Source organism: Emys orbicularis, chromosome 21 (assembly GCF_028017835.1).
Source record: "Emys orbicularis isolate rEmyOrb1 chromosome 21, rEmyOrb1.hap1, whole genome shotgun sequence".
Taxonomy (NCBI): domain Eukaryota; kingdom Metazoa; phylum Chordata; order Testudines; family Emydidae; genus Emys; species Emys orbicularis.
The window spans coordinates 3054165-3081987 of record NC_088703.1 but is presented as its reverse complement, the minus strand read 5'-3'; the positions used below and the strand labels follow the sequence as shown (position 1 = coordinate 3081987).

The window sequence follows — 27823 nt, the reverse complement described above, 5'->3', positions numbered from 1 at the left end:
ACCGCCGGGAACCCGGAGGGACCGAGAGAGCCGGACGCTCCTGCCGCTGCTCTGGCTGTCGGGAGCCGCCGTCCCTGCCGCGGCGGCCGAAGGGAACGGCAGCGGCACCCTGGAGAACGGAGGGCCAGGGGACGAGGCAGGGACGTGGCCGGCCGCGTGGGGAGCGGTTAGACGGCGCACGCGTCTCTCTCTCTCTCTCCGGTGCAGCCGGCACTCTCATCTCATCCGGTTCTGCCGCATGAGCGGCACGATGCTGGAAGGAGGCCCGGCCTTCGCCAGGAAGGGGTGTTTCAAGAGTTCGCTGGCGGAGGCTCGCTGGACCGGATCTCTCACCAGCAAGCGGTCCAGGAATCCTTTGAGGGAAGGAGAAACCTGCAGAGGAGGAAGGAGCAGCTATGAGTCCGGGGCTGAGAAGAGCGAGTGCCACTGGGAACTAGAGAAGCCACTGCTGGAGGAGCAGGACATCAGCCCTAGGCTCCCCTGGGTCGGCCACCCACCCGGATCCTGCAGCAGGCAGGAACTGGATGGGCTGGAGGTGGGGAAGGGAACAGGGGGAAGCTATGGACTGGCACGACCTCCATCCCCCGGGCACAGGCCTCTTGAGCTTGCCCTATTTCACCCCAGGCCTTAAGTGCCAAGTCATCTGGGCGCTGAAGTCAGATGCGGAACAGGGCAGTTGGCAATGAGTCACAGAGAACATGTTACAGATCCTGGAAGACACCTCCCTACCCACAGAGCAATCCATCCCCAGACATCAAACCCGAGTGCACGCGAGACACCCCCCTCCCCCATGCACCCAGAGAGACGCATGCTAAAAAGTGACTCCGCTCTTCGGGTTTTATAGCATCCGTGCCCCCCCCCTCCCTTCAGAGGGGGCCGGAGCACACGGAGGCAGGGTTCCCCAGTGGAGAGCAGAATGCAGAAAGCTCTCTGCCTCGGCTCTCCTGGGCACGGCGCTCTCTCCCCCAGCCGGAAGCGAGTCTGTAAAACGGGTGGTTGCTGTTAACTCCTCGCTCGCTGCAAAAGCAGCACACCGTGAGAAAGTGGAGGCTCCGTGGTTCAACATGCCAAAAATAGGGCAGGTTGCACAGGCCCGTGGAGCTCAGCCCCCGGCTGTGGCCGCGACCAAGGGAAACCCTTCGGTAGATCACGTACTCCTGCTCCCTTGTGTGCAAACAGGGAGTCCCTGCCTCGAAGCGCTCAGAATGGACAATAGGTGGGAGGGGAAACCGAGGCACGACGCGGCAATGGTTCACCCATGCTCTCACTTGGAGAGCCAACGGCAGGCATGCGAGCGCACACGTATATCACGTACACGACGTGTATGGAGAGCTCACAACATCATAGTTGCATATTCTCTCTCACAATGCAGACAGAGGGTTTTGCTACACGTCTGCAGGTTCTGTCATTATCCTGTTCCACACCCACCCTGTACCGACAGCTTCATGAAATCTAACAGGGAGAGAAGGGACTTGCCCAGGGTCATTCGGCAGCACGGTGGCAGAGCTGGGAATCGGCCTCCCTCAGGTTCTTGCCACTCCCGCCAGGGGCGCATTCGCGCATGGGACTGGATCTGCAACCGTCTCATTCCCGGACGTGAGAGAGTCACCGTGAAACATCAACGTCCTCAGGGGGTGTGTCTGTGTCCGTGTGTGTGTCCTCCCACCCCCCCAAATACAAAGGAACCCAGTTCACCAGGCCAGCTTGTTAAAGCGTTTGGAGCGGATACCCAGCCCCCCATGGAAGCCCATCTGAGGGAGAACCAGGCCCACGCGCTGCGGAAGCTGACCACACCTGTGGGTCTCCCATCCAGGTTCCTGACCCTACTTAACTCGGGAGAGGAGGAGATGACCAACACATTCATTACCTTGTGCACATTTTTAAGTTTCGGGGGCAGGTTGTCCCGGATCATCTTCATTGCCTTTAAGGGGGGCTCATTGAAATAAGGGGGCTCTCCATCCACCATTTCGATCACCATCACGCCGAGGGACCAGATATCCACCTGCAAAGAGAGGAGAGATGGGCGAAAGGGAAGCGAAGGGACAGCGACTGGCGATGGAATGACGGGTGGGGTGGGGGGCTGCTGTGCCCCCAAACCTGCCCCATTGTGCTGGGCACTGCAAGACGCAGAGTGATGGACAGTCTCTGCCCCCAGAGCTTACAGCATAAATAGACAAAAGGGAGGGGAAACTGAAGCACAGAGGGGAAGTGCCTGGTCCAGGAATAGCTCCCAGCCCACTATCATAGAATATCAGGGTTGGAAGGGAGCTCAGAAAGTCATCTAGTCCAACCTCCTGCTCAAAGCAGGACCAATCCCCAGACAGATTTTTGCCCCCGATCCCTAAATGGCCCCCTCAAGGATTGAGCTCACAACCCTGGGTTTAGCAGGCCAATGCTCAAACCACTGAGCCATCCCTACCCCCCTGCTCTAGTTGCTAGACAATGCTCCCTGGGCAGCACATCGGTGTCCTATTTAAATCAGAAAGACCGGTACCCTCGCCAGAGGTGAAAAGCACCACAGGGCCTCACTGAGAGAGCGATTAGGCCACACTCCCCCAGGCAAGGCAGCCTGGAGTCTGGATCCGACAGAGACGGCAGCTGCATGTTAGAAACACCAGTCATCTGGTATAGAAACCCAGAGCCTAGCCTGCTACACCAGATGACTGGTGTGTTTCTAAATCTGTCACCGCGGGAATCCAAACACCCCCCCCGGCCCCCACAGTTTGCCCCTTGATTAGCAGGGACATAAGCATGTCTAGTGCTTTATTACGACATAGACGCTTCTAAGATGCACAGGAACGAATGCCATGAATTGAAAGCAAGCAGGGAAGTCTTCCAAAAACAGGGACCACATTCCGCGTCCGCACCTGTTAGCATGAGCACTTTCCTTTTTAGGACCCAAACGCACTTATGGCTAGTTTGCATTTATACACAGCGCCACCTAGTGGCCTTTGTTGCTACACGTGTGCCAGAAGCAGACGAACAGTCAAGCGGATTTCAGGGCTACAGGAATAATTGGCCCTCTGCAGGGTTTGTCCTGCCTAGGAAAAGTGATAGAGTTTCAAGCAGGCTTAGTCAGCACATCTGATTTAACTCCGCCTTACACGATCTGCTTTTCCTAGTCAAGACAAGCCCCCGGGGTTTGGGAGCACGGAGAGAAAAACACACCCACCCACCCTTTAGGGTGTAACCGTCAATTTCACCGCACACACACAAACCAAGGGAAAACATTTCCACTGATGAGCATTGAAATGTACAGGCAGGCAAAGTCAGGAAAATGCTGCCTGAGAATGTATGAGAGAGTTTGGTTTAAGGCTACTGACTTGGTCGATTTTGACATGTGCTGCTGACAATTTGCAGGTTAATAGCTATGAAGCTTTAACTTTTTGAATCTCAACCTCTACAGTCGTTAAATAAATTAACTGCCCCCCTCCCCTGCTTTTCTGAACTTCTCCCACAACTGTGAACCTCTCGGTCTACAAACATTGGAAAAAATGTGCACATATACACAGCAATCATCATCAAAATTGTAGAAGACAAACCGAATTCTGCCCCACTGGCGACCTGGGGACCCACCGGCATCCTCACAGGGCTGCTGATCCAAGGCCCAGTTAGTGTCAGTGGGATGTGGACTGGCTCCTGCCAGCTCATTCCACACGAGCTGCTGGGAACTTGTTGTTCCCCTCTGCACCTGGGAAGCTAAAAGCTGCATCCACCTTTCCATCCCGCAGCCTCTAGGGTTTAGCATTGCCGGGGTTTTACCATCTATTCATCTCCCTGCAGGGTGGACAGGTGGATCAGAACGCCCTTGGCTGTGCCGAGGCCCCCGTTTGTATCCCCAATTTGGGGGGAGGGAAGCATACGATGCCAGCTTAATACCCAGGCACTAAACTAGGGATCGCCCAGGCCCTGGTTGTTCGTTTCCCTGACACTCCGTCATTTCCACTGCTTCCATCTCTCTTCTCTAGCAGTGGCCTTTCTTAGCCCTTCGATGAGCCTTCTCAGGAAGGATGAACTTCCCCCAGGGATCCCAGAGCCCTGCCCCTCTAGCCTTACCTCTGGTCCATAAGGTAGTCGGGAGATGAGCTCTGGCGCCATCCAGTAGGGGGTTCCCACCAGCGACTTCCGCCGCGGGACCTCTTTGTTCACTTGCGCGCAAAACCCAAAATCAGAGAGCTTCACCTAGGGAGAGAGGAAAGGAAAAGGGTTGAGAGTTAGCACAGGGAAAACGGCTGGCAGCGGCCATACCGGCCTGCAACGCCGCAGAGAGCAATCCTTGACCCCCAGCAAGGAAGAGGGACCAAAAATGCAACTGAAATGAGACCCATGAAGAAGCAGCAGCGAGGAGTCTAAAGTTTAATTCTAAAAATAGCCTGAGCTGCTCAACACTTCAGTGATCAACGCCGGTTTGCAAAGTTGTTTAGTTTTTAAGTCCATAATTCCTCCCCAGCCTCCACCCGCTGTGATCGGAATCTCCCAAGTATGAGCTTTACAATCCCCATATTCAGAAGTGCAAGGGCTTCACAGGAGTTTATCAGTGTAAACAAAACACCCTTTTCACATCGGCATCACTCCAAAATGGCTCAGATTCAAAAGCAAGCTTGGCAGGCAATTAAACCATAATAGCCAGGGTATAATAGGTTTGGGCCTTCTGGATGAAAGGGGGGTGGGGGGAAAAGAGACACAGGGAGTTACTGAGATTTCAAAACCTGCTATTGAACGGCATCTGCTGGGCCTGATGGCAAACACCCTGAGAAATGAGGCGGATTTGCACAGGCAGACGGAAAATGGAGCCAAAGGAAAGATCAATCAGGCTTTTTTTTTTTTAATTTAAAGCACGCCAAATGCAAATCTGCACGAGGGACTGAAGCCGCTTCCGTATGATTCGCTCGTGAGGAAGTCAGATTTGTATCCAAAGGGGTGCCTGGTGAATCGGATGGACTGCCCAGAAAGGCATGGATAGGCCAAGACGCGTGCCATATTGAAACAGAGACTGGTTGGTTTCATTACACAATCGTTTCTAGCTCTCGTGGGCTGGGTTAGGTTCTGAAAGAAGGTGAGCTTAAGACTTGTAACCATGCCGTTAAGACCTAGAACAAAGCCTCACCACGAGCCACAAAGGGAAAAAGAGCCAATTACTTTGGCCCTGGTAGGAAATTAAAAAGATGAACAACTTGATTTTAAAATGGAAGGGTTATTTAAAGAGAAAACGTGGATATTCCATTACCAGTCTGACATTTAGCTCACATTTCTACCACACTGTGAAGATGTACATGTGGAAAAAAGCGTTTTTTGTTCTGCTTTAAAGGGGACACAATCAGCTTACACTATCTGAAGGGGTTTTTTAACCTACTTTTTACAACCGTTTTTAAAAGGATGGTAATTGAACCAGATTAGAGAAAACTCCACTTCTTTCCCCACATTTGTTCGCAGGGCGCAGTCAATTGGATGGTTTCCCCTGCACAGCCCGCTCCCTTCGTCTTCCCCATACGATGGAAAAAGCATATTCTACATCAATAGGAAAGGCGGTTGTAAAAACAAAAACAGGAGAATTTGGAGAAATCCACACCCCTGAGCGACACCGTTATACCCACCTAACCCCCAGTGTAGACAGTGCTGTGATGACAGGAGACATAGCTACCGTCTCTCGGGGACGTGGCTTAACCATGGTGACGGGAGAAGGTCTCCTGTTGGCATAGCAGTGTCTTCACTACAATGCTACCCAAGCCCCTAGTGACAACAGGGCAGTGTGGAGTTCTCACGCGAGTTAGCACATTGATATGGGCTTGTCTGCACTCTAACAGTTAGTACCCTGGAGTTACCGCTGTCTAGCTAGTTCTAGTGAGCGTGGCTAGACTGCGTAACACCCTTCCAGCTACGCAGAGCGATCGGATTAGCAGCCGAGTTGTAGCGCGAGCTGCTGCGTCTCCACTGAATTATTCCCCCTTGAAACTCCAACGTCAGCAGCACTCAGCCATGAACAACCCCCCTCTGATGGGCCAGCTTAAAGTGCCACTTAACCCAAGCTAGAGATTTCTGGGAGTCGGCTTAGGGGCAACACTCGAGTTGTGCCTCACGCTAACACTGCGGTGGAGACGAGCCCTATAGGGGAGCTGTCGCCAATGGCAAGAACCCTAGGATGGTGTCCCTGATGAGGCCACAGCACGCCCGGTGGCTGAGCTTTGTGACTTTGTCCTCACCCACAACCATTTCAGATTTGGGGACAACTTATACCTTCAAGTCAGCGGCACTGCTATGGGTCCCCGCATGGCCCCACAGTATGCCAACATTTTTATGGCTGACTTAGAACAACGCTTCCTCAGCTCTCGTCCCCTAGCGCCCCTCTACTTGCATGACATCTTCATCATATGGACCTGTGGGAAGGAGGCCCTTGAAGAATTCCACCAGATTTCAACAATTTCCACCCCACCATCAACCTCAGCCTGGACCAGTCCACACAAGAGATCCACTTCCTGGACACTACAGTGCAAATAAATGATGGTCACAAACACCACCCTATACCGGAAACCTACTGACCGCTATACTTCCCTACATGCCTCCAGCTTCCATCCAGGACACATCACACAATCCATTGTCTACAGCCAAACCCTAAGATACAACTGCATTTGCTCCAATCCCTCAGACAGAGACAAAAACCTACAAGATCTCTATCAAGCATTCTTAAAACTACAATATCCACCTGGGGAAGTGAGGAAACGGATTGACAGAGCGAGACACGTACCCAGAAGTCACCTACTACAGGACAGGCCCAACAAGGAAAATAACAGAACACCACTGGCCATCACGTACAGCCCCCAGCTAAAACCTCTCCAGCACATCATCAACGATCTACAACCTATCCTGGAAAACGATCCCTCACTCTCACAGACCTTGGGAGGCAGGCCAGTCCTCGCTTACAGACAGCCCCCCATCCTGAAGCAAATACTCACTAGCAACTACACACCACGCCACAGAAACACTAACCCAGGAACCCATTCCTGTAACAATCCCCATTGCCTACTCTGTCCCCATATCTACTCTAGCGACACCATCAGAGGACCCAACCACATCAGCCACACCATCAGGGGCTCATTCACCTGCACGTCTACTAATGTGATATATGTCATCACGTGCCAGCAATGCCCCCCTGCCATGTACATTGGCCAAACCGGACAGTCTCTAAGTAAAAGAATAAATGGACACAAATCGGACATCAGGAACGGTAACATACAAAAGCCAGTAGGAGAACACTTCAATCTCCCTGGACACTCAACAACAGATTGAAAAGTAGCCATCCTTGAACAAAAAAACCCTTCAAAAACAGACTTCAAAGAGAAACTGCTGAGCTACAATTCATTTGCAAATTTAACACCATCAATTTGGGCTTGAATAGGGACTGGGAGTGGCTGGCTCACTACAAAAGCAATTTTCCCTCTCTTGGTATTGACACCTCCTCATCAATTATTGGGAGTGGACCACATCCACCCCGACTGAATTGGCCCCGTCAACACTGGTTCTCCACTTGGAAAGGGAACTCCCTTCTCTTCATGTGTCAGTATTTAATGCCTGCAGCTGTAATTTTCACTCCATGCATCTGAAGAAGTGGGTTTTTTACCCACAGAAGCTTACGCCCAAATAAATCTTTTAGTCTTTACGGTGCCACCGGACTCCTTGTTATCTGTACGCAGCGATTTATCGGTTGCAGAGATACCGAAATGCGCCGCTAGGTGTCGCTGTCCCCACGGGAGAGGGCACTGTGTGTGTGAGAGAGAGAGTGTGTGAGAGAGAGAGTGTGTGAGAGAGAGAGTGTGTGAGAGAGAGAGTGTGTGAGAGAGAGAGAGAGAGAGAGAGAGAGAGAGAGAGAGAGAGAGAGAGAGACTTACCTTCCCGTCGTGGGTGAGCAGGATGGAGTCGCTCTTGATGTCTCGGTGGATGACCCCCTGGGCATGGAGGACAGAAAGTGCTTTCAGGACAGCCAGGCAGACGGCGGCGATCTGCTCTTCGTTCATCCTGGAAGCAGAGAAAGGTTCAGAGCACTGACAAGCCACCCGCTTCCCAGTGATCTGCAGTAACGGGGGAACTTCCCTGGCGTAGCGCCCAGCGTCAGACCGGCGGGAAGGGCTTTGCCAGCTCTCATTCCGCCTCAAACCCACCCTAGGTGGGGGAAGCATTATCACCACTTCGTAAATGGGGAAACCGAGGAAGGACTTGCTCACGGTCACACAGCGAGTCTGGCAGAGCCGGGACGGAAAGTCCCTGCCTGCCTTTAGCAGATACGCCCAGCTCTGATCACTACCTGAACGCAATGGGCTCACGGAGGACTGCAGACCCGCAAGGGAGACCCACACACAATGGGGCGGGGGTGCCAGGCAGAAAAGCAACTCAGAGAGCTACTCAGCAGCCCCACCCCTAGAACTCACCTCTGGGGTACAGCTATGCTACACAGGGAACCTGGGCTCTAGCCCTACCATCTACACAGGAAGACCTCTGGCCTGGGTTTGGAGGGGTTTTAAGCCCAGCTAGCTGACCCAGCAGCGTGGCTGGGAGTCAGGTCTGCTGGGTTCTGTCCCCAGCTCTAGTGGGGGTTGGGGAGTCAGGATTCCTGGGTTCTGTCCCTAGATTTTCGGCTCTGCTTTAACTTGAGCTGGAACCATGCACTCTAAAGCGAGGACACTGGCTAAGTCACTGGAGCCCTGATAACCCTCCAATGCCCTTCCCACAATTCCCCCAAAGGAGAGAAGTTCTCCCGCAAGGGACTGTGCTGAGACACCAGGAGTATTTCCCAGAGAACCATGGGCTGGGTCCTCAGACAGCGCAGAGAGACAGTAACTCGGGTACGGCCCTGCAGAGTGGCTGCTCACACGCGGGCCGGGCTAGCCCAGGGAGTCCAGGCCAGTCATCCGAGCTGATTGGGTAGTGCAGATGTAGCCTGTCTGGGGCTGGGGCTAGTCTCTTTGGGTGGGTCATTCCTGCAGAGCGATACAGTCCCACGCTAGCCTCCCCCGGGTGTGAGCAGCCACACTCAGGTTAGTGTAGCCAGTCACGGGTGCTGCGCTCCCGCCCCCAGGGGCGTCGCTAGGGCTACTGGGGGCACATCCCATGGGTCTTCGTGCTGCAGGAAGCTGAGCCGCTCTAGGCCTCTTTCGCAGTGAATGTGTCTGTCCTGGGCGCCCAGAGAGAATTGTGGGTAGGCACTGGAAGATTATCCGTGCTCGGTGATTTAGCCTGCGTCCTCACTGCAAAGTGGGCAGGTTACCAGCCTGCATGAAAGCCTCACCCGGGTCCGCATGGGCCAGCTAGCCTGGGTTTACAGCACCACTGAACTCAGGGGAGAGTTGGGGCAGCACCCGAGTTAACCCTGCGGTGGAGAGATACCCACAAACATAACCTAACCCTCCATCTCCCTAACCCTCTCCTCTCCTGCCCTCCGGCTTTTCACACTCCTGAGCTGGAGCTACTGAGACCCATCCGGCCTGGCTTCCCTGGCATCTGCACTGCCAGGCACAGGCCTGGAGTCTGACACCCACTCTCACCCCTTGGCATTTCTAGTGCTCCTTTTCTAGCTAGGACTTCCACGCCCGCTGCCGACCCTGCTTCAGAGGCTGGCATCAGAGGGGTCAGCTGGCCCAGGCGCGAGGCCCCAGGGCAGGATGGCGTACCTGGTGTGCGTTACGATATCCGTCAGAGCTCCGCCTTCTAGGAACTCCATCACCACCCACAGCTCGTCCCCCACCAGGTAGCTGTTGTACATCTCCACCACGTTCTCGTGCTGGTAGTCCCTCATAATCACCACCTGAAAAGCAGGGTGCAGAGCGGGGCATTACGGCCGGCGCCGGCAGAGGAACGGGGCGGTGGGGTTTAAGAGCCGGCAATGCAAACGAGGACGCAGCTCCATGACGTACAGAGGAAAAGCCTTTTTAGAAAGGAGGGGAAAAGAAACCGGACTTGAATGTGGGTTCACCCCACCAGAAATTCCACCCTAGAGCCTAGCTAGAGATCGGCTTGGGTGGCACTCGCTCTACAAGGAGACTGTATCCCTGTGGCATTTGCCATGTGGGCAACGGAAGTCACAGAGGGAGAGGTAACAATAAGTGCTTACTGGGGAGGATTGGGCGTTGCTGGTTCGGCGATCGGGGAGGAACGAGGCTAACGGGGTCCCGCCCTAACGAGCCCATGCTAGGCGCGCATGGGGAGTGTCTATCCGAACCCATCAGCTAACCCGGAGTAGTGCAGAGGGCTCAGCGAGCAGCCAGCGTCTATCCTGCCTCCCCCCGCGCAGTCCGGGCTGGTGCTGAGCGCAGGGGCTTTGCCAGGCAGCGAACTGAAAGGAGGAAGTCGCACTGCGCCTTCAAGCAGCGGGTGGCTGCCCTCGGGGAGCTCAGGGTCAGACAGACGGCCCAGGGTTAACAAGGACCCGTAACAGCGCCGCATTAACAGGCCTGTTTGATCAGCTCCATTCCCCTCAGGTGCGTTTTGTGGTGCCTTCTCCAGCCCAGATTAAAGAGATTCAGGCAATGGGGCTGCCCAAGGGAAGGCGATTTCTGCAGCTTCATACAGCAGGGCTCCCAAAGCGCCCCACAGCATGGCCATGTCTTTGCCTCCTGGTTTCCTGCCCCCTCCCATTCCCTGTCACTCACCCCTTTCCAATCAAGGCCACCCTGTTTCCCAATGGAATCTGCTGCAGTTGCTCACACAGAGAAGCGACATTAGCTGCGCCCGATGCATTTTTAGCTCCTTACGGTTTCGCAGCTGGAAACGAGGAGGAGCCAATCGCCACGTGACTAGTCTGTACTGTGTGAACCACAGTGCGAGAGAAGCTGCGGTAACAGAGTCCAAGGCTAGGAAGCATCTCCTAAGATTCAGCCTAAATATTCCATAGTTTAACCGCATCCCATTTCTCCTAATTAATCCCCTTAGGATCATCCTAAAGGATGCTCCCTGCTCCTTTAAGTTCGCCCTCCCAATGCCTGGAGGTTTATCTGAGCCCTTCTCTTCTCCCCACTGCAGCCAGAAGCCAGCCCTTTTCCCTGAACAGACAAGAAGTGCCTGTACCCGTAACCTGCCACTGGGTGACTTCATGGCCGTAACCTTTGCTAAGACCTGGTACAGCCAATGTCAGACTGGAAGCTCATCGGGAGAAGGGGGCAGGGACCAGGAGCACCTATGTAACTGGGGAGCCTACATCGATTTTCAGAACTGACTTCTGAGTCTAGTCTCATCACCTTTCAGTGGGAATTGGGAGCCCAAGGGCTGGCTCTGTAAAGGAATTTATGCACCTAAAGATGCAGATGGGCCCCTAGTGAATTTTTTCAAAATCATCTAAGCAGGTCAGGCACCTAACTCGCTCAGGCGCTTCTGAAAACCCTGCTGAATGCCCGTCTGCATCTTGAGTTGGTCAAAGACCTTTCTGCCTTTATCTTCAAGGCACTCAACGTCCTGGGCCCAGGATAGCTAAAAGACGGACTAAAACTCTGCAATGAAGATCGCGGTCATCAGTGACACCCCTCTGGCACTATGAACAAGTTTCTGCAATAAGGGTAAAGCTCATCTGTCCAGGAGACAAAGCCGTTTCAGGGCCTGGTCTGAGACTGCGGAACGAACTCCCTCAGGAACGAAGGGTGAATTCCTTCTCCAACAGATAGCAACGCACATGTGTACAGGACGTTCCAAAACATCCCCCCTCCCCACTTTCCCCCCAAATCCAGACACTTTCCACCCAGGGGACAGCATGACAGAACCAGCTTCAAAGAGACTGGCCAAATGGACTGCTCCCCTTTAGGATTCCAAGTTTGCACCCCAATAGTGGCGCTGACTGCACACTCCACGCTGACAGCACACCCTCCGGCCCGAAGGGGACTGCGGTCCCCACCATCCCCTGTCCGTAAGGCAGGGCTCTGAAGAAGGGGGGCTCCCCCCTAGGCGCGGAGAAGCTCCCGTGTGTTAGATGTGCCACCTACCTCATTAAACAGCAGTTCGCGTCTTTGCTGCTTCCGCAGGTCCATTTTCTTCACGGCCACCAGCTTCCCCGTGCTCTTGACTGTGGCGATGCAGACGATACCCGTGGAGCCTTCGCCGATTTTAATGAAGTTGTCCAGGTAGGTCCGGGGGTCGCCCGGGTCGACCACCATCTGCAGGGCGGCTCGGAACTGTTCGTGGGAGACCCGTTGGGGCTCGCGCTGCGGGGAGCGGGGCTGCTGGGAGGCCGTGGGGGGAGGAGGCGGCGGCAGCGGCTGGGAATAAGATGGCTGGAGGTTTGACTGGGGGATGCGAGTTAAGTGGGGCTCTGATGCGTGCGGGGAGATTCCTGGATGGGGCGGCTCTGGGTTTTTGGACCTTGGCTGGCCTGGCTGGTGGACCCTGGAGGAGCCACTGCTCCCGCTTACTGGCCCATTGGACGCCATTTCCTGGGGCCTCGCAGACCTGGGCTCTGCCTGGAAGGAAAGAGGAAAAAAAAAAAAAAAAAAAAGACAAACAGCACATCAGCAGCTGAACCTAGAAGAGAGACCCCAGGCCCCCCGCTCGCTGACTGCCTTCGCACGGAGCAAAAGCCGCTTCCCACTCCGAAATCTTCCCTGCCAATAGGGTACAGGGAGGAAGAGGAAAGATGGCAGTGTGGCATCCTCCCATGGGGTTACCAGAGAAGCCCTGCTGAGACAGTGTCTGAAGAGAGACAGCAGTGATTAGCATTTACCTATTGCTGAATGAGAGAGACAGAGAGAGAGAGATCTGCATTGGGATGGCTGTGGGGAAAGGGAATAGGTACGAGGAAAGGAAAAAGAAAACCAGACATCCAGACAGCATCTACAGGTGTTTCTACTGGACACGGCCTTGCGAGAGAGGCCTCAAGCATCCGTCAGCATTCCTAACGCACCGCGCGGGGCTGCAGCTGGAAGGACAGGGCAGCGGTGGTGTAGGATTGCTACGGGGAGCGCGGCGGCAGCAGGAAAGGTGCGCAGTGCGGGAGAGCTACCGAGAACGCAGCGCGTGTAGAGGAGACAGGTGCAGATCCTGGAGACAGTGCAGGGAGCAAAGCTGCGTCCGGATGACAGCGCGGTGCGGCAGTGCAAGGCTTGCGAGAGGAGGACAGGGAGCCAAGCCAGTGGCGATGCAGAGCATGCAGCCGCTGAAGGAGACCAGGGTAGCGGTGGCGTCAGCTTGCTACAGGGCTCAGAGGCAGCGGTCCAGGGACCCGGCTCCTGCAGGAGGCAGCATCGGCCGCAGAGCGTGCAGCTGTTCGAGAGGAACGAGCCATCTTCGCTGCACGCTAGATGTTTAGCGCCACGATGCACAGAAGCGTCCACCAAACCATCCCGCCACCCACGCCAGCAGCCTGCCAGAAACACCTGGTTCGATAGGCCTTACATCGATCGAGGGGATCTACCTTATGGAAGAAGCCGCTTAGCGGAGGATTAACTTCGGAAGCAAAGGAGAGGGGGTGCATCTGCTTTGGGGGCACTGATGGCAGGCTGGGAGCGAACCGAGCCTGAACACAGCTCAGCCTTAGCTGCCGGATAGTCAGGAGGGCTCGGTTCTTACCTAACCTGGATCATGGCCTGAGGGGCGGGGGAACCTTTACCTGAGAACCTGTGCCCCTGACAGGGTCAGTCTCAGCTCGTGGATACGTATTAAAAGGCCGGCCGGTCTGCTGAGCTGTCTTCATCACCCCTTCGGAGACGGGGATGTTTGGAGTCCGGATATTGGGCCCGGAGAGCGGGCGCTTGTCCCGTGGGGATTGCGGGCTTTTCTCCCCGGTGTACGTGGACTTGGGTCTCTTGTCGGAGGCGTCATTGCGATCCCGCCTGACCACGCGGTCGGCCGGCTCGCTGTAGTCCCGCTCCGCCGGGTAGTCCCGCCTCCCATCCCGGTCATGGGCTCTGGGCCTGCCCTCCTTAGAAGGCTTGTGGTACTCAGGAGGGGGTGGCCTGCCGCCAGGGTGCTTGGTGGATTTGCCGCTGGGCTCCTGCCCTCGGGGCTGCTGTGGGTGGGCCCGGTTCTCCTCCCTGTCCCGGTTCCTTTCCCTGTCACGATCCAGCTCGTTCCTGGCCTGGTGGTGAGCCCTCTCTTTGTGGTCCTTATTCCTGTCCTCGAGGGGCTGGGCTTTGGCCGGCCCCTCGTTGAGGCCGTTCTGGTGGAACAGCTGGTCGCGGCGGAGCTGGAGGGGGGGGCTGTCCCGGCGCAGCGAGTTGGAGCGGGACACTGACATGTTCTCAAACTCATCCAGCAGCCAGGTCAGGGAGCCGTCCTTGGCGGTTTTGTTGCCCCGCACGATGGTCTTCGCACAGGACATGGGATGGAAAAAAAAAAACACACAGACACACAGAAAAGAAAAAAAAAGGAAAATGAAACGTCTGGTGGTGAACATGACGCGCCTGGTGGCAGCCACGCGGCTCAACTGGGAGACACACCAACAGGGACAAACAAGGGGCAGGCTCTTCACACCTACCAGTGCAAGCACACGCCTCCACACCCCCCCAATGTGCACACAGTCTCCAGGTCCTATCCACCTGGCCTCTCTGCTACTGCCAGTCTGCCAGCAAAGGCACTGCTAATGGGTATGGTGCCCGCTATGGACAGAGAGGAGATCCCCACCAGCTCCTCTCAGGCAGGAGTCACCGCAGAGGCTCAGTGGGGAGGGATAGCTCAGTGGCTTGAGCATTGGCCTGCTAAACCCAGGGTTGTGAGTTCAATCCTTGAGGGGGCCATTTAGGGAACTGGGGTAAAAATCTGTCTGGGGATTGGTCCTGCTTTGAGCAGGGGGTTGGACTAGATACCTCCTGAGGTCCCTTCCAACCCTGATATTCTATGAAACCAGCTCGCTGTTAACCCGGGATAGATCTGAGCCTGCCTCCAAGCCAGGCAGTCGCTAGGCTGGGGGATTTTACATCTTTCCTTGCAACGTTGACTGATGTCTTTTCTCTGCAGGTTAGAAAAGCCTGGAGTTTAACACTCCCAACCCCACCTCCTATGGGAACGTATTTTATCTAAACAGCGTCATCTCTGCTTATTTATGCAGGACGTGACTTTTCCCCACCTCCAGCTGTGTGGGATGATGGCCCAGTCCCCTCCCCTTCTCACCTGGCTGCCCTGTCTTACCAACTCCAGCCTGGAGAGGCAGACGCTTTGCATGGGCTGCGGGTTTCTGGGCACCCCCCAGTTACGAAACGGAAGGGCTTGCTCGCCTGTCTGATCACGCAGGGACACGCAGCAATTACAAAACCGCGGCCTGCGCCTCGGCCCCACCTGAGCGTGTTTGCAGTTTGCTGACAAAACGCACTGGGACGGTGCACATGGAAAACGTCACCAAAACAACCCACAGACACCACGTAACTCAGAACGACTGACATTTGGTTGAGCCGCCCAAGGGCGCAGCAGCTCGGGACCGGAGGCAGAGCTGTGCGGGAGCCCAGGGCTGGAAGAGCAGATGGTGCCGCAGGTCTGGATGTAATGTGATAGCAGGCTTGTGGGAGGTAGCAGGCCAGAGCCCCGACCTTTTACAGCAGAAAGGAGAAAAGATTACTGGGTCCGTAAGCAATCTGTGGCAGGGGCTATAGATACTTCTGCGTGAGGTGTTTAGCACAACGGGGCTGCAGGTGGTGATAATACAGCAGTGCAGGCACGAGGTCCTCCCAGACAAACCCATCCTGCTAGCGGCTACAGCAGAGGGACCCGTCCTGGCAACACTAGGACCCCTGCCAGGAAGCTAGTTAGGGAAAGAAAGAGGGAGAGGGGAGAGAAACTCCATCCTTGGGGCCAAAGAGGCGAGCAGGGTCTGTAATGGAGACAGCGTGAATACAACCGCCAGCCGCGTTCGAGCTCAGGTCAGAACCATCTCCACAACGGCTCATCTGGTGCCCGAATCCCACTGACCGCTTCGAGGGCTTGCAATCAGCAGCAGCTACTATGCGGGAGAAGAGCTGAAGCGTAATGCAGAAGCTGGAGCAGAGCAGTTGCGTCTCCGCTGGTCAACTGCAGTCGCTTTCAGGCCCCCCAGCCTGGCGTGCTGAGAGGTCGGCTCTGTTAGTGGCTAGAGCAGGGGACCGGAGTCAGGGCCTCGGCGTGCCCCGTGCAGAATGACCAGACAGCAAGTGTGAAAAATCGGGACAGGGGATGGGGGGGAATAGGAGCCTATATAGGAAAAAGACCCAAAAATCGGGACTGTCCCTATAAAAATCAGGACATCTGGTCACCCTACCCCCGTGTAAGAGAGCTGGGGATACTCTGAGTTTGTTAAAGAGGGGGCGCTGTGAAGCTCTTTGCCAAGCCCTGGATGACCCTCAGAGGGAAGAGGAATGCGAAGAATTGCTACTACAAGCCAGAGGCAGAGTCACTTTGGACTGTAGTCACCAGCCGCCCCACGGCCAGAAATTCCTGGGATCACAGATTATAAAGCCTCCCAGCCATTGAGTTTTAAGCCGCTCTGCAGAGAACCTCGCCCCTCCCTCCCGTTGCTTGTTTACACTTCTTCACTCTCCTGTGTCCCAGGGAGCACAAAACGCCTCCGCAGCCAACTCCCTGGGCTGCCCTGTGTCAAGCTGCTCTCCCTCCTTTGCAAAGCTCCACCTCAGCCTTCTCTCCGCCCGTCTCCAACTTGGCTTCCCTACCAGCTCCCAGCGGTCCAACCCCTCGCCACAAAAGTCTTCTTCCTTACAGCAGCCGCTACCAGGAGCGGCCTTCCTGTAGCTCTCCGCCTCTCCTTCCCGTTTGAAGTCTCAGCTAAGGACACAACTCCGTTCTTCCTGGCCTACGCCCCTGTTCCCCCCCCCCGTACTGCACGAAACCCTGCATGCACGCAGGAAGACAAGGCCTCGAGTCTGCGGGGCAAGACTCCCAGCGAGGTCAACGGGCCTTCTCCCAGAATAAGTCTTGCCAGAGAAATCCCCAACTCGCTAGGGAAGATTCGAGGGCCGCTCCGCCTCAGGGCTGGAGCCCCAGCAGACTCTGGGGATTTCGTTGGATGGCCTTGGCTCGCGTCTCGGACGCGAGCGCGGAGAGGCCTTTGTTTTGCCACAAACATGCCTATTAACAAAATGTGCAGAGGCAGCAGCAGCTTTCTCTCCCAGGGGAAGCCTGGCCGACATCCAGCTGCAGCAGGCTCTCCGCAGGACGCTGCCTTCTCCCCGGTACTGGTTGGAGGAAGAGGCTGAAGCCTCGAACTCCATTTAAGAGAGGTAAGAGGAGGGGTGGAATAAATTTAGGCTGTTTAATGCTTCGAGGCCCATGTCCTCCAGAGACCTGCCTGTGCCAGGGCCTCTGGGATCATTGGAAATTCATGCAGGGACTGTCGCATTTGTAACACACTTGTGAGCCCGCCTGGTGCAGATAACTCCCGGGAAAGGCTTTGAGGCCGGACACTCCTTTTTCTAGAGTAGGAAGTGAGGCACAGAGAGATTAAGGGCACCCAAGGAATAGAACACAGGTGTCCTGACTTTTAACCACTTCCTCCTCAATCCAGGAATATTTGAGAGTCCAATCGCAGACCTTGCTCTAGCCACTCACCTAGGACTTCCTTCCCTTGTGAATCTAGATATCTGGAAGACCAGTGTCCTACACCCTGAGGCTCCTGCACAGTGGCTGACCCAGGCTGCGATGACCCGCTGGTCTCCAGGAAAGTAAGAAGGTGCCACCTCAAAGCAGGAGGCACAAAAGAAACTGAGACTATTTGTAGATTGTATGGTCTTTTCTTGCACGTATCCTGGCTGTACCTGCCTCTGCTATGGTGCGGAACAGGCAGCGAAGTGGAGGGAGAGGTTCTAAGTTCTCGTAACACAGATCATATCCCCAGGACCCCAGGCAAGTGGTTATATAGCCTTGGAATCCAAAAGGCACTTAAGGAACGGATCAGTGTGGTGGAGTCATGTCCTGCAAAGGTGCCTGCTCCCTCCTTCTGCTCCTGCCTTCACTGCACACTGCTGCAGTCCTCTCCGTGGCTCTCACAGGCTGCCCTCTCCCCCCCCCAGCCCTGCTTTCAGCAACTGGGGTGAGGAGTGGGGAGGGTGATTGACAGCACTGGGTAATTTACGGGGGGCAGCGTCCCACACGGAATGACAACGGGGTTTATTTTTCAGCACCTATTGCAGTGCAATGCGGCAACCCGCCTCCCGTCCCCCGCCACGCTGTCGCCGGCACCCCCAGAGCACCGCAGGCCGTCCTCAAAGCTGCCCCCCCGCCAGATCAATACGCAGGAGTTTGCACCAAGCCTCTGCCCGCGCAGCACACGGATTTATACTGTGTAGCGTCTTTCACGCAGAGCGCACGGTTGCCCAGTGGCCGACAGGCAAGACTCCGGCCAGAGCAGCTGAATCTTATCCAAGCAACCCCGTCCGCACAAGCTCGAGTCCCACGCTGCCAGGGAAAGTGGCTTTGGATGCAGATGCAAGGAGAACCTGCTCCTCAAGAGTCCGTGGGCCTAGGAAGACACTTTCACCACAGCAAGGAGATGTGACTAAGGGGGCAGCCAAGCTAGGGCTGTGTTGTTAACAGATGGATCCCAGTCTTGTGGACAGCTGGGGGAACAGAGGTGAAAGGTTCAGAGGAGGTCCCTGGCAATGAAGAACAGAGTCGAGACGGACCAAATGCCTGGCCCTTTGCCCTGTCTCAAATAGGCCTTCCCTGGCCAAGCTCAAACGGCCGAACAAGTTCTCAATAGCTACATTCTACTCTGCCTGCATTAATGCCTTCTGTTCAACGGCCCTGTGGGGAGGAGACCCGTTATCTGTCTGGCCCAGCAAGCCAGGCATTTACGGTGTTGTATATTAATGATTACGATTACCGGCAAGCATCCCACAGCGTCAATACCTGATGACACTGGTGGAGAATGCTCACGTAGGAGCAGCAGCTGCTGTCATGTTTCATGCCCGTCAGCAGTCTCTGTGGGGACATTGCGATACCGAGCTACAAAGCCACAGTCCTACAGAACCGCACACAGTCATGCCAACTCTATCGCTCGGCAGTGAACCGTGGGCACCGAGGAAAGCCGGATTGACATCGTCGCTCCACGGTACGTGCCAGGACAAGATTAGCAGCGAGGATACCCACAGGCAAACCCAGCAACGCTTGTTCGGTTTCAGCAGCGCTCTTGGTTCGGACAGATCAGGATGGAAGACGAGGAATTCCGGAGCTTGTTTACAGAGGAATGCCGCCACAGGGCCAGCGATTACGCTGGCGCCAAAAGGGATGTAGAAAGGGAGGAATCTCAAGTAGGAGTAGGGAAGTTATAGGAGTTCTGTATTTGGCGCTGGTGCGACTGCTGCTGGAATGTGTGTTCTGGTATCCACAATTCAAGGAGGACAATTTCAAGGACTGGAAAACCGGCCTTGTAGTGAGACTCTCGGATCTCAATCTAGTTAGTTTAACAAAGAGAAGGATAAAGAATGACGTGATCACAGTCTATACGCACCTACATATGGGAGACAAAAAATGGATAATGGGGTCTTCAGTCTTGCAGACAAAGGTCTAAATAAGATCCAGTGGCTAGGAGTTGAAACGGGACAAATTCAGACCAGAAATAAGGTGCACTTTTTTTTTTTTTTTTAAACAGAGAGGGTAATTAACCACTGGAACAACTTACCAAGGCTTGTGGTGGACTCTCCATCATGGCTGTTTTTCTAAGAGAGCTGCTCCAGTTCAAACATGAATTATTTGGGGCAGGTCTCTGGCTTGGGAGGTCAGACAAGTTGATCTCAGCCCCCACTCTGGCCTTGTAGTCTATGACTGAACTGCAAACATCAGCAGGAGTCCCCTAACTCTCTACTCACGGGGGTAAGCAGCCAGTTGACACCAGTTTAAACCAGAGGGGAATCAGAGCTAACAGGTTTCAAATAAGATGGAGTAAGTGAGGCAGAGGATGAGTACAGGGAAGTTGATCCACAGATGCTGCAGAGAAGGCTCTCCCGTACCCCAGCAGGGAGACTGCGCGGAGGGGCAGAGAGGGGAGGCTATGAGTGAAGATGCACTGGAGCAGCTCCGTGGTGGACTTTATGAACTCCCAAGGATGGCAATTTCCCACCGGATCCTAGGGGAAGCTCTTTGAGGATGGGAGTGAGGCGGTTGCTTCGTACACGAAGGCAGGCAACAGATGCTGCAGATAGTCAGCAATCGGCCACTACTACATCCCATGCGGGAATGGAGCAGGTTGAACTCAGCCAGCAAACAATACCCAAGTGTATTTATCAACAAGCCCATAAGCTACCCCGAATCCAACTCTTCAACTCCTACAAATCCACCCAGCTTCCTCATGTGGGCAAGCTCTCCCTCCTCTTGGGAGAGACGGCTCAATGCAAATCATCAAATGCATTCCAAGCCCCTTCACACCTAATCCAAAAGTTCAGAGGAAACCCAAAGAGACCCAGTTGAATGAGAGCCAAACCGGGACGCCGTGTGGACCCTGTGCTCTGCAAATACAACGCAGCCAGCTTTCATGTGGCTACGTGAGACTATAAATCAGCAATGCTGTGGGTGGAAGAACCAGAAGTTACGCAGAAAATACTGGGAATCTGGACTCCTAAGACCTAACCCACTTCTGCCACTGACTCGCGAGTTTCCAAGTTGAAACTGGCGTAACCTTGGGCACATCACTTCTCCCCCAACCTCGGTTAAGAGGATGCACACTCCTCTAAGCCAGCAGAGGAGAGGCAAGCACATAATGCCAGCACAAGCGCCTCCTGCTGGTGCACATGGAAAATGTGTGCCACTGGAAAGGCAGGGGTGAGGCAGAGGAAATCGATGCTCCAACCAGCCTGGTTTAGTGGGCACAGTAATAGAATCTGGGCTCCTGCTGGCTGGTATCAGGTTTATGGACGCCCCATCCCCGGCTGAAGGGCAGCCTTTCATACAGCTCCTGACAAAGCTGCTGAAGGTGGCACGACAGACAAGTGCATGGTTAGGTCTGCGGCCTAGATTGTCAGCACAGGACTACAGCTCTGGCAGACACGTGTGACCCAAAGCAGGAATGCAGCAGGGTGCCACGAAACACACTCTTCCTGCACGGTAACTGGCAATTGTCTCTGCAAAAATGACAAGATGGAGCAGCCTCTGCGACCCGAAAAAACCAGGGCTGTTTCCTCTTCTGTCTGGGAGGGGGCTTTATTTTTAGCTCGGTCGGCAGCAGATGAAGGAGGGCAGAGCTTTCATGCCTGCAGCCCACAAAACGAAAGCCACCCACAGCCTGGTGCAGGAGAAAGGGGACTGGGTGGAGAGGACCCAACGAGGTAAGAGAAAAATCGGGCTGATCAAAGGGTTTTGCTGAGACCTCAGGAAGGAGGGTCTCCATCAGGTGGCTCACGGGACGATTTTAAAGCAATTAGGGATTTCAGGTCTCTGTGAAAGGGCCCTCATTTTCCAACTGCCTGGTGTCACTAGACCAGTACATGTTTTAAGTGTAAACTAAACTTCCGTTGGGCACCCACAAAAAGCATTAGCCCCCCGTCGGCCCGGGCATGTTTTTGCAACACCTGGGCTCCACGGGGGGTGAGGTTTTAACTGGATTTCCAAAGGCGCCTGGAGCGGAAAGACAATGCTCCGGGGGACAGAAAGAGTCCCAGGGCTCCTCCCCCGTGCCACACACGTGTAGCGAGGTGCTCTGCAATAGACCTATTCCTCTCCTCCCACCCTGCGGGGTCTGCTGCCGTGAGAGGCAGGAGGAGGAGATGGGCTTGGCTGGTGGAGCCCAACACCGCACAGCCACTGCCCACCCCCAGCGCTCCCGCGGGCTTGTGGGAACGGAGCTCTGACACACTCAGGTCCGTGGGTCGCCTGTTGCTTTCCCCCTTCAAACCCCTGCGCTGAGCGGCACCCGTTTCAGTGCCGGTTGAGGGCCCTATTCAAAATTCGTCAGGAGCACCCCGCTGGCACATATACGGGCCTATGATGTAGCCTTAATAAAACGCTCGCACCCCGAGCAGCTGGTACTTGGAGCTTGCCCGACTTACGTTACTCGTCGGCTGGGGTTGCTTAATAAACTCCCACTGAGCGACGCTGTCCACGCAGTTACAGAGAAGGGGTAGCCACCGGCTACCTTTTTAGGAGACCGTGGGCCACTTTCCTTGATTTAAGCGGCAGGCTAGCGGGGCAGGAATCACAGACGACCTTCCAGGTCAGGGCCGCTGAACCGGGGACAAAGAGATCATGTTCCAATGCTATTGAGGGGGTGGGATCACTGCTAACCCAGGGGAGGTGGGGGCCCCCTGGAAAGCCGAGAAGGGATTTCAGTGACAGGCAGGCTCCTGCAACTCCCATTTTCCATCCAGTCACATTAAATGAAGGGGAGGAGGGAAAGATCTTCGCTTCCGCCACAAAACTAGCTCAGCTCAACCTGTTTGTGTCTCATAATCCCGGCTTTTTCTTCCCCTGTTGCCACAGCAACTCATGCAGGGCAAACACCGGTCCCCCTCCGGATTCCCACGCTGCTGAGCTCAGCAGATCAGAGCAGGTAGAAGGCTCTGGCGCACACCGGTGGGTGTGGTGTGGAAGGGGATCAAGTAATTCCCCAGTCCAACCAATTCTCCCTCCACCCCTCTCTGCAATTGATTCCCCTAGGGAGACTGTTTCCTCAACAGGTGAATCCCCTCCCTCCCCTCGGTCACACCCCTGGCTCCCCAGTTCCCAGTGCTGGCTCAGACAGTGCTGCAAGAATCCAGCTGAGCGTGTGTGGAAACACAGGCGCTGCGCCGGTGGGTGCTTGCCTCCCCGGCCCCGCCCTGACTCCACCCCTGCCCCAAAGTCCCTGCCCTAACTCCGCCCCTCCCTGCCCCTATTGGACCCCTCCCCAAATCCCCGCCACGGCCCCACCTCCTCCCACAAGCACACCGCATTCCCCCCCCCCCTTCCCAGGCTTGCCGCGCGAAACAGCTGTTTCGCGGCACAAACGCTGGGCGGGAGGGGGGAGAAGCAGGACCCGGCGGCGAGTTGGGGCAGGGGAGCTGCCGGTGGGTGCAGAGCACCCACCAATTTTTCCCTGTGGCTGCTCCAGCCCCATAGCACCCATGGAGTCAGTGCCTATGTGTGGAAAGAGATCCCGCTTGCCCTTCGGGTTCTGGTTTGCCAGCACGGGTTCCGTACGGATCCTCCCCAGCAGGGAGAGTCACCCGCCCTACCTTCGGTCTCACCCCGTGACACCTAGGCGAGGGATTACACCAGAGCTCGCTTCACAGTCTGTCTCCACAGGCCTGACCCTGCCATGTGCTGAACAACCTGGTCAGCGGGAGAAGCGGGCCCTGAAAGCTATTGGAAAGCAGCGACGATGATGCAAATCCATCAACCCAGCGGTCCCAGCCCTGAGACCACAGCCAGTCATCCCAACCAAGACTGTCTCATTGTTTCCTCGTGCTCCCCGGTCTGTCTCTGGCCTTAGATTGCAAGCTCCTTGGGGTAGGCACTGTCTTTTGGCCTGTCTTCACAGCACCGAGGAGGTCTGTGACGAGGGGTTCCAGTAACACCGAAAGCAGCAGCAGTTCTCCGCTCGGGTGCTGAACGCGGACGGTGCAATTCCCGTGCAGGGTTTGTGGCTCACTCGAAGCGCTTTGAGGATTGATAGGATGGAAGAAGGTTCATTGCTGCTCGGCCTCACGCAGACACAGACACCTACGAGCAAGGCTGGAACAAGCTCCCGTTTCCAGCCCTTCGGACGGAGCCAGCGCTGCGAGGCCGCGGGCTGTTCGTAAAGCCGCTCGCGCAGAAGACTTGCGGAGCATTTGGAGCACCTCCACCACAGCATTATTAACCGGACGAGCCAAGGGAACGAGGCCGGCCAGCCCTGCAGGAATGCAAGCTTAAGAACGGCCAGACTGGGTCAGACCAAAGGTCCATCTAGCCCAGTCTCCTGTCTCCCGACAGTGGCCAGTGCCAGGTGCCCCAGAGGGAATGAACAGAACAGGGAATCATCAAGTGATCCATCCCCTGTCGCCCATTCCCAGCTTCTGGCAAACAGAGGCTAGGGACACCATCCCTGCCCAGCCTGGCTAATAACCATTGATGCATCTATCCTCCATGAACTCATCTAGTTCTTTTTAGCTTCAAAACCTCTGCTGCTGCTACACTTAAATGTTTACCACAGAAGGATGCTGGTGTCCAAAAGATCAAAATGCTGGAGCGCTCAGGCGGGTCAGGGTGGGGGCAAAAGGGACACAGGTTGGACGAGCGGCTGTAACCTCCCGCTTCTGGAAGAGCAACATTGGCTTCCAAAAGAGAAAGGTATCACTGGAGATGGATTCTTTACCTTCCGGGAACCTCTTTATGTGCTAACAAGCAGAGAGAGTTTTACAGGCATCCCCTGGGTCAAGCATATGGACAGCAATTCACCTCTGGTTCTGTTCAGGCAGGGGATAGTAGACGCTTCTCTCTCTGGCAAGTCATTGTCTCTCTCACAATGCAAGTCTATTTTCATATTAAGCCACCAGCTAATCTAAATTGCTAAATCCACAAGAGACAGCAGAATCTAGAGGAAGGAACACAGCAGAACGGTGCCTGGTTTATGAAGGAAGATCAAAGGACTGGTTTGATGTATCTGGGGTTGCAAAGAGACCCACAGAATCCTTCCCTGAAGAGACAAGCCGACAGCATCGCTTGTGTGGTGGAACAGGGATCACAGCCTGCCTGGCTGGAAAACATTCGCGAGCAATACTTCGTTAGACAGGCGAGTACCTTGTTAAGTACGTCTAGGCTCTAGAATGCATGTTACAGGTTTAGTTTCTATGTGAACATTTGTTTCGAATCCTGCTACTTGCGATCATTTGAATCTCTAGACTTTCTTAAATAAACTTTTACGTGTTATCGCTATAAACCTATCTACGTGCTATGAGCTCTCACGCTCAGGGCAGGTGGTAGCAAGGCGTCTCCCAATGCTGGGTACCTCCTGGAAGCGTCACATTTAATACCATTAACATACCTTCATTCATCTAGGCCTAGTCTGCAAGGTGCCGAGCACTGTCTATTCCCATCGACTTAATGAATGATCCCAGAAATCGCCTCCGGTTTCAAAACAGTCCTACCTCCAAGCACCATCCAAGGGAGGGCTGCTCCTGGGAAGATCGCAGTCAGCACACAAACTGCTGGAGAGAAAAACTGAGGGCTGGGTCCCTGAGTGGCGCTGGACTTCAAGCTACCATGTCATATCAAAGCAATGCAAGGTAGCTCCTGAAAGTGTCCAGCATGCCGTCTTTTGAGTAAGGACTTTTTGGAAGTAGTGAACTTTGGCCTACGGTTCTCATCGGACCCCCATATCCGAGCCCCTCTCAATCTCTAACATTTATGCTCAACGCCCTGCTAGGAAGGAATCTGCAAAGATCCCCCTTTTACAGGTGTGAAACCAAGGCACAGAGATGACACAGGACGGCTGTGGCAGAGCAGGAATTGAACTCAGGCCTCTCACAGCCCAGCTAATGCTCTCACCACAAGACTCTCTGTCCTCCAAGAGCTGCTTCCTTTGAGGCGGGACCTTGACGTCTGTTGAGCTCCCTAGTCCTTGCTTTGACTCGGACCTCACACGCCCTGCAATTTGCTGCTGAAGGGAAGGCGCATACATAGCATAAAAACCAGTTCGGCCGTCTGTAACGAATATACGCAGAGGGCTGTTTAAACGTAGCCGAGAAGAGCGTTAAATGACAGGCTTGTCTTTACCAGCAACCTCCCTCATTGCTGGAACTCGGCACTTTTTAACCTGTGTATCTAAAGTGCTTTAAATAGGTGAGTCGATCTACCTCCCCCGTTTTGTTTTTTTTAAAGCCTCCTCCCTGTAATTGAGACACAGAGCTTTAAGTGACTAGTTCAAGGTCACGCAGCAAGTCAGTAGCAGAGCTGGGACTCGACTTCTCTCCCCGACTCCCAGTCCTGCTCTACACCTACTAGCCAACAATGGCCCCTATCCCCCGGCATTCCCACTCGCCCCCAACTACCCAGCCCATCATTAGGGATTGAACTGGTAGCACATTGAGTTCCATACGCCATAGGAAATTCTCTTCTGTGACATGTAAGGCTCTCGATCAGTCTTCTCCAGTGTACCTTTGGGAACTTCTAATTCCCCACGCACAGGTTTGAGATGCAAGCCCAGGCATTGCAAGACTTCTGTATACTCCTGGAAATCGACGGATTCAAGATTACCAAGCTTTCTCCATCCCTCTCACACACACCTCTGAGTCGGAGATGTCGCTATTTCTGGTTTTCAGGCTGGCCTTTAAATTGCTTGCTTCCCGTGCCTCACCCAATTCAGTGGTTTTCCTTTTTTATGAGCAATCATACGCTGGGGGGGAGGGGGGGACGGGGACAGTGCATGAAAACGCGCAGCAGATGACTAGCGGATGCAAATATTAGAGCCTTCGTGCCACTGCCACAGCAGGCAAGTTCTCCCCGCTAAGGACTAATGCTTCATTTAGACACGTTCATCTGGACAGGTTTAGAAATAATTCATTAGGGTTAGCGTGGAAGCAGGAGTGATCTCCAGATGCTGGGTCTTCTTGACTAAAGCAAACGGACACACCAGGGTCCAAGTTTGAAGGACAGGAATGATGGAAGAGACAAGCACTGGGAAAGGGGAATTGAGTGAGATGCAGGAGGGGTAAATGCCGTTTAATACTTGTGTTTCCCCTCACACATCTTTAAACTCGCCATTGAACCAGGTGGCTCAGGGAAGGGAATACGGAGCCTTTGGCCCTAACAGCTTAAATCGACCCACGCTGGGAACCACCGATGGCTCTCGGTGACTAGCAAGAGGCGATTTGGCGGGGGTCACTCCTGTTCCTAGTAAGAAGGCAGGGCATCATGGACATAAAGGTGCTGTTGAAACCTGCCCCCTCGCTGGCAGCCTGAGGAGAGAGGTGGAGAAACACGGAATGGGCTGTGGAGAACAAGTTGCCATGTTACTTGGCCAAACTGGCACTCCAAAAACGTAAAGGAAGAGAACAAATTGCCCCGGCCAAGCCTTCCTTCTCCTTCAGGGCGGTCAACATGGCACTTCTTGAAGCTACGAGTGCAGGTGCCTGGGTCCTGTAGGGGTGTTATTCCTGTGTTACAAGTATGAACCCCTAGATACGGAGGCCCCTTGATAGACCCCATTGATTTGTTAGGGAAAGGAGGGACTATAGGGTCTCTTGACCTGACCTCATTCACCAGAACTCCCCTCGCTTTTGCAGACACCAAAGCCCGTGTGAAGGTACACCAGGCCACCTACCTTCTGTGAGCCATGCTGAATAGCCGTGATGTACACGGGATCCACCAGTGGCTTGGGTCGCTTTGCCGACTCCTCGATGATGCCCTGCCATTGCCTCGGCAGCCCGGTGAACTTCTGCTCTTCTTGGTCATACCCAGTGTGGACCCGGTGCTCGAAGTTTGAGGGAGCAGAGATCTCAACACGTTTCTTCTTCTTGCTGAACATGGTGACGTTGGCTACAAGACCTGAGAGGAGAATGAAAAATCAGCGTCAAGGAGGAAGGGGAGCATGTACCATCGTGGAACTGCCTGAGAATCACGGGAGGCTACAAAAATCTATCCAGCTCCTTTATAGAATAGAAGGTGACTGTATAGTAGAATACTCAAGTCACCCATCAGGGACCACGTGGCAAGCTAAATACAATCAGACAGGATTTAGAATTAGGTCACCCCATAGCACCTCGATACCATTTTACCAACTCCCTTTCCGGACGGGGATGCTCATCTACAACAGACCAGAGATGGTGATTTGCACGTCTCTCACATCCTCCGTCAGAACATCACAAAGCATTTGAGTATTAAGCCTCAAGAGGCTATTAAATACTATCCCCAGAGCAGCAAACGGAGGCACCCAGAGACCTGAACTGACATGCCCAAGTTTACAGAGGTCAGTGGCAGACCTGGGACA

The 27823-nt window shown here is 54.6% G+C and overlaps 1 protein-coding gene across 1 annotated transcript; it reads right to left on the bottom strand.

Moving 5' to 3' along the window:
* Nucleotides 1-216: 216 nt before the first annotated feature.
* On the bottom strand, nt 217-27361 carry PAK4 (p21 (RAC1) activated kinase 4). The gene is made up of 8 exons (XM_065420911.1): nt 27158-27361; nt 16157-16161; nt 11958-12411; nt 9660-9793; nt 7884-8010; nt 4057-4182; nt 1868-2002; nt 217-372 (listed from the first exon to the last, which is right to left on the bottom strand). The coding sequence occupies exons 1-8, from the start codon at nt 27359-27361 to the stop codon at nt 217-219; spliced, it is 1341 nt and encodes a 446-aa protein (XP_065276983.1).
* Nucleotides 27362-27823: the final 462 nt, after the last annotated feature.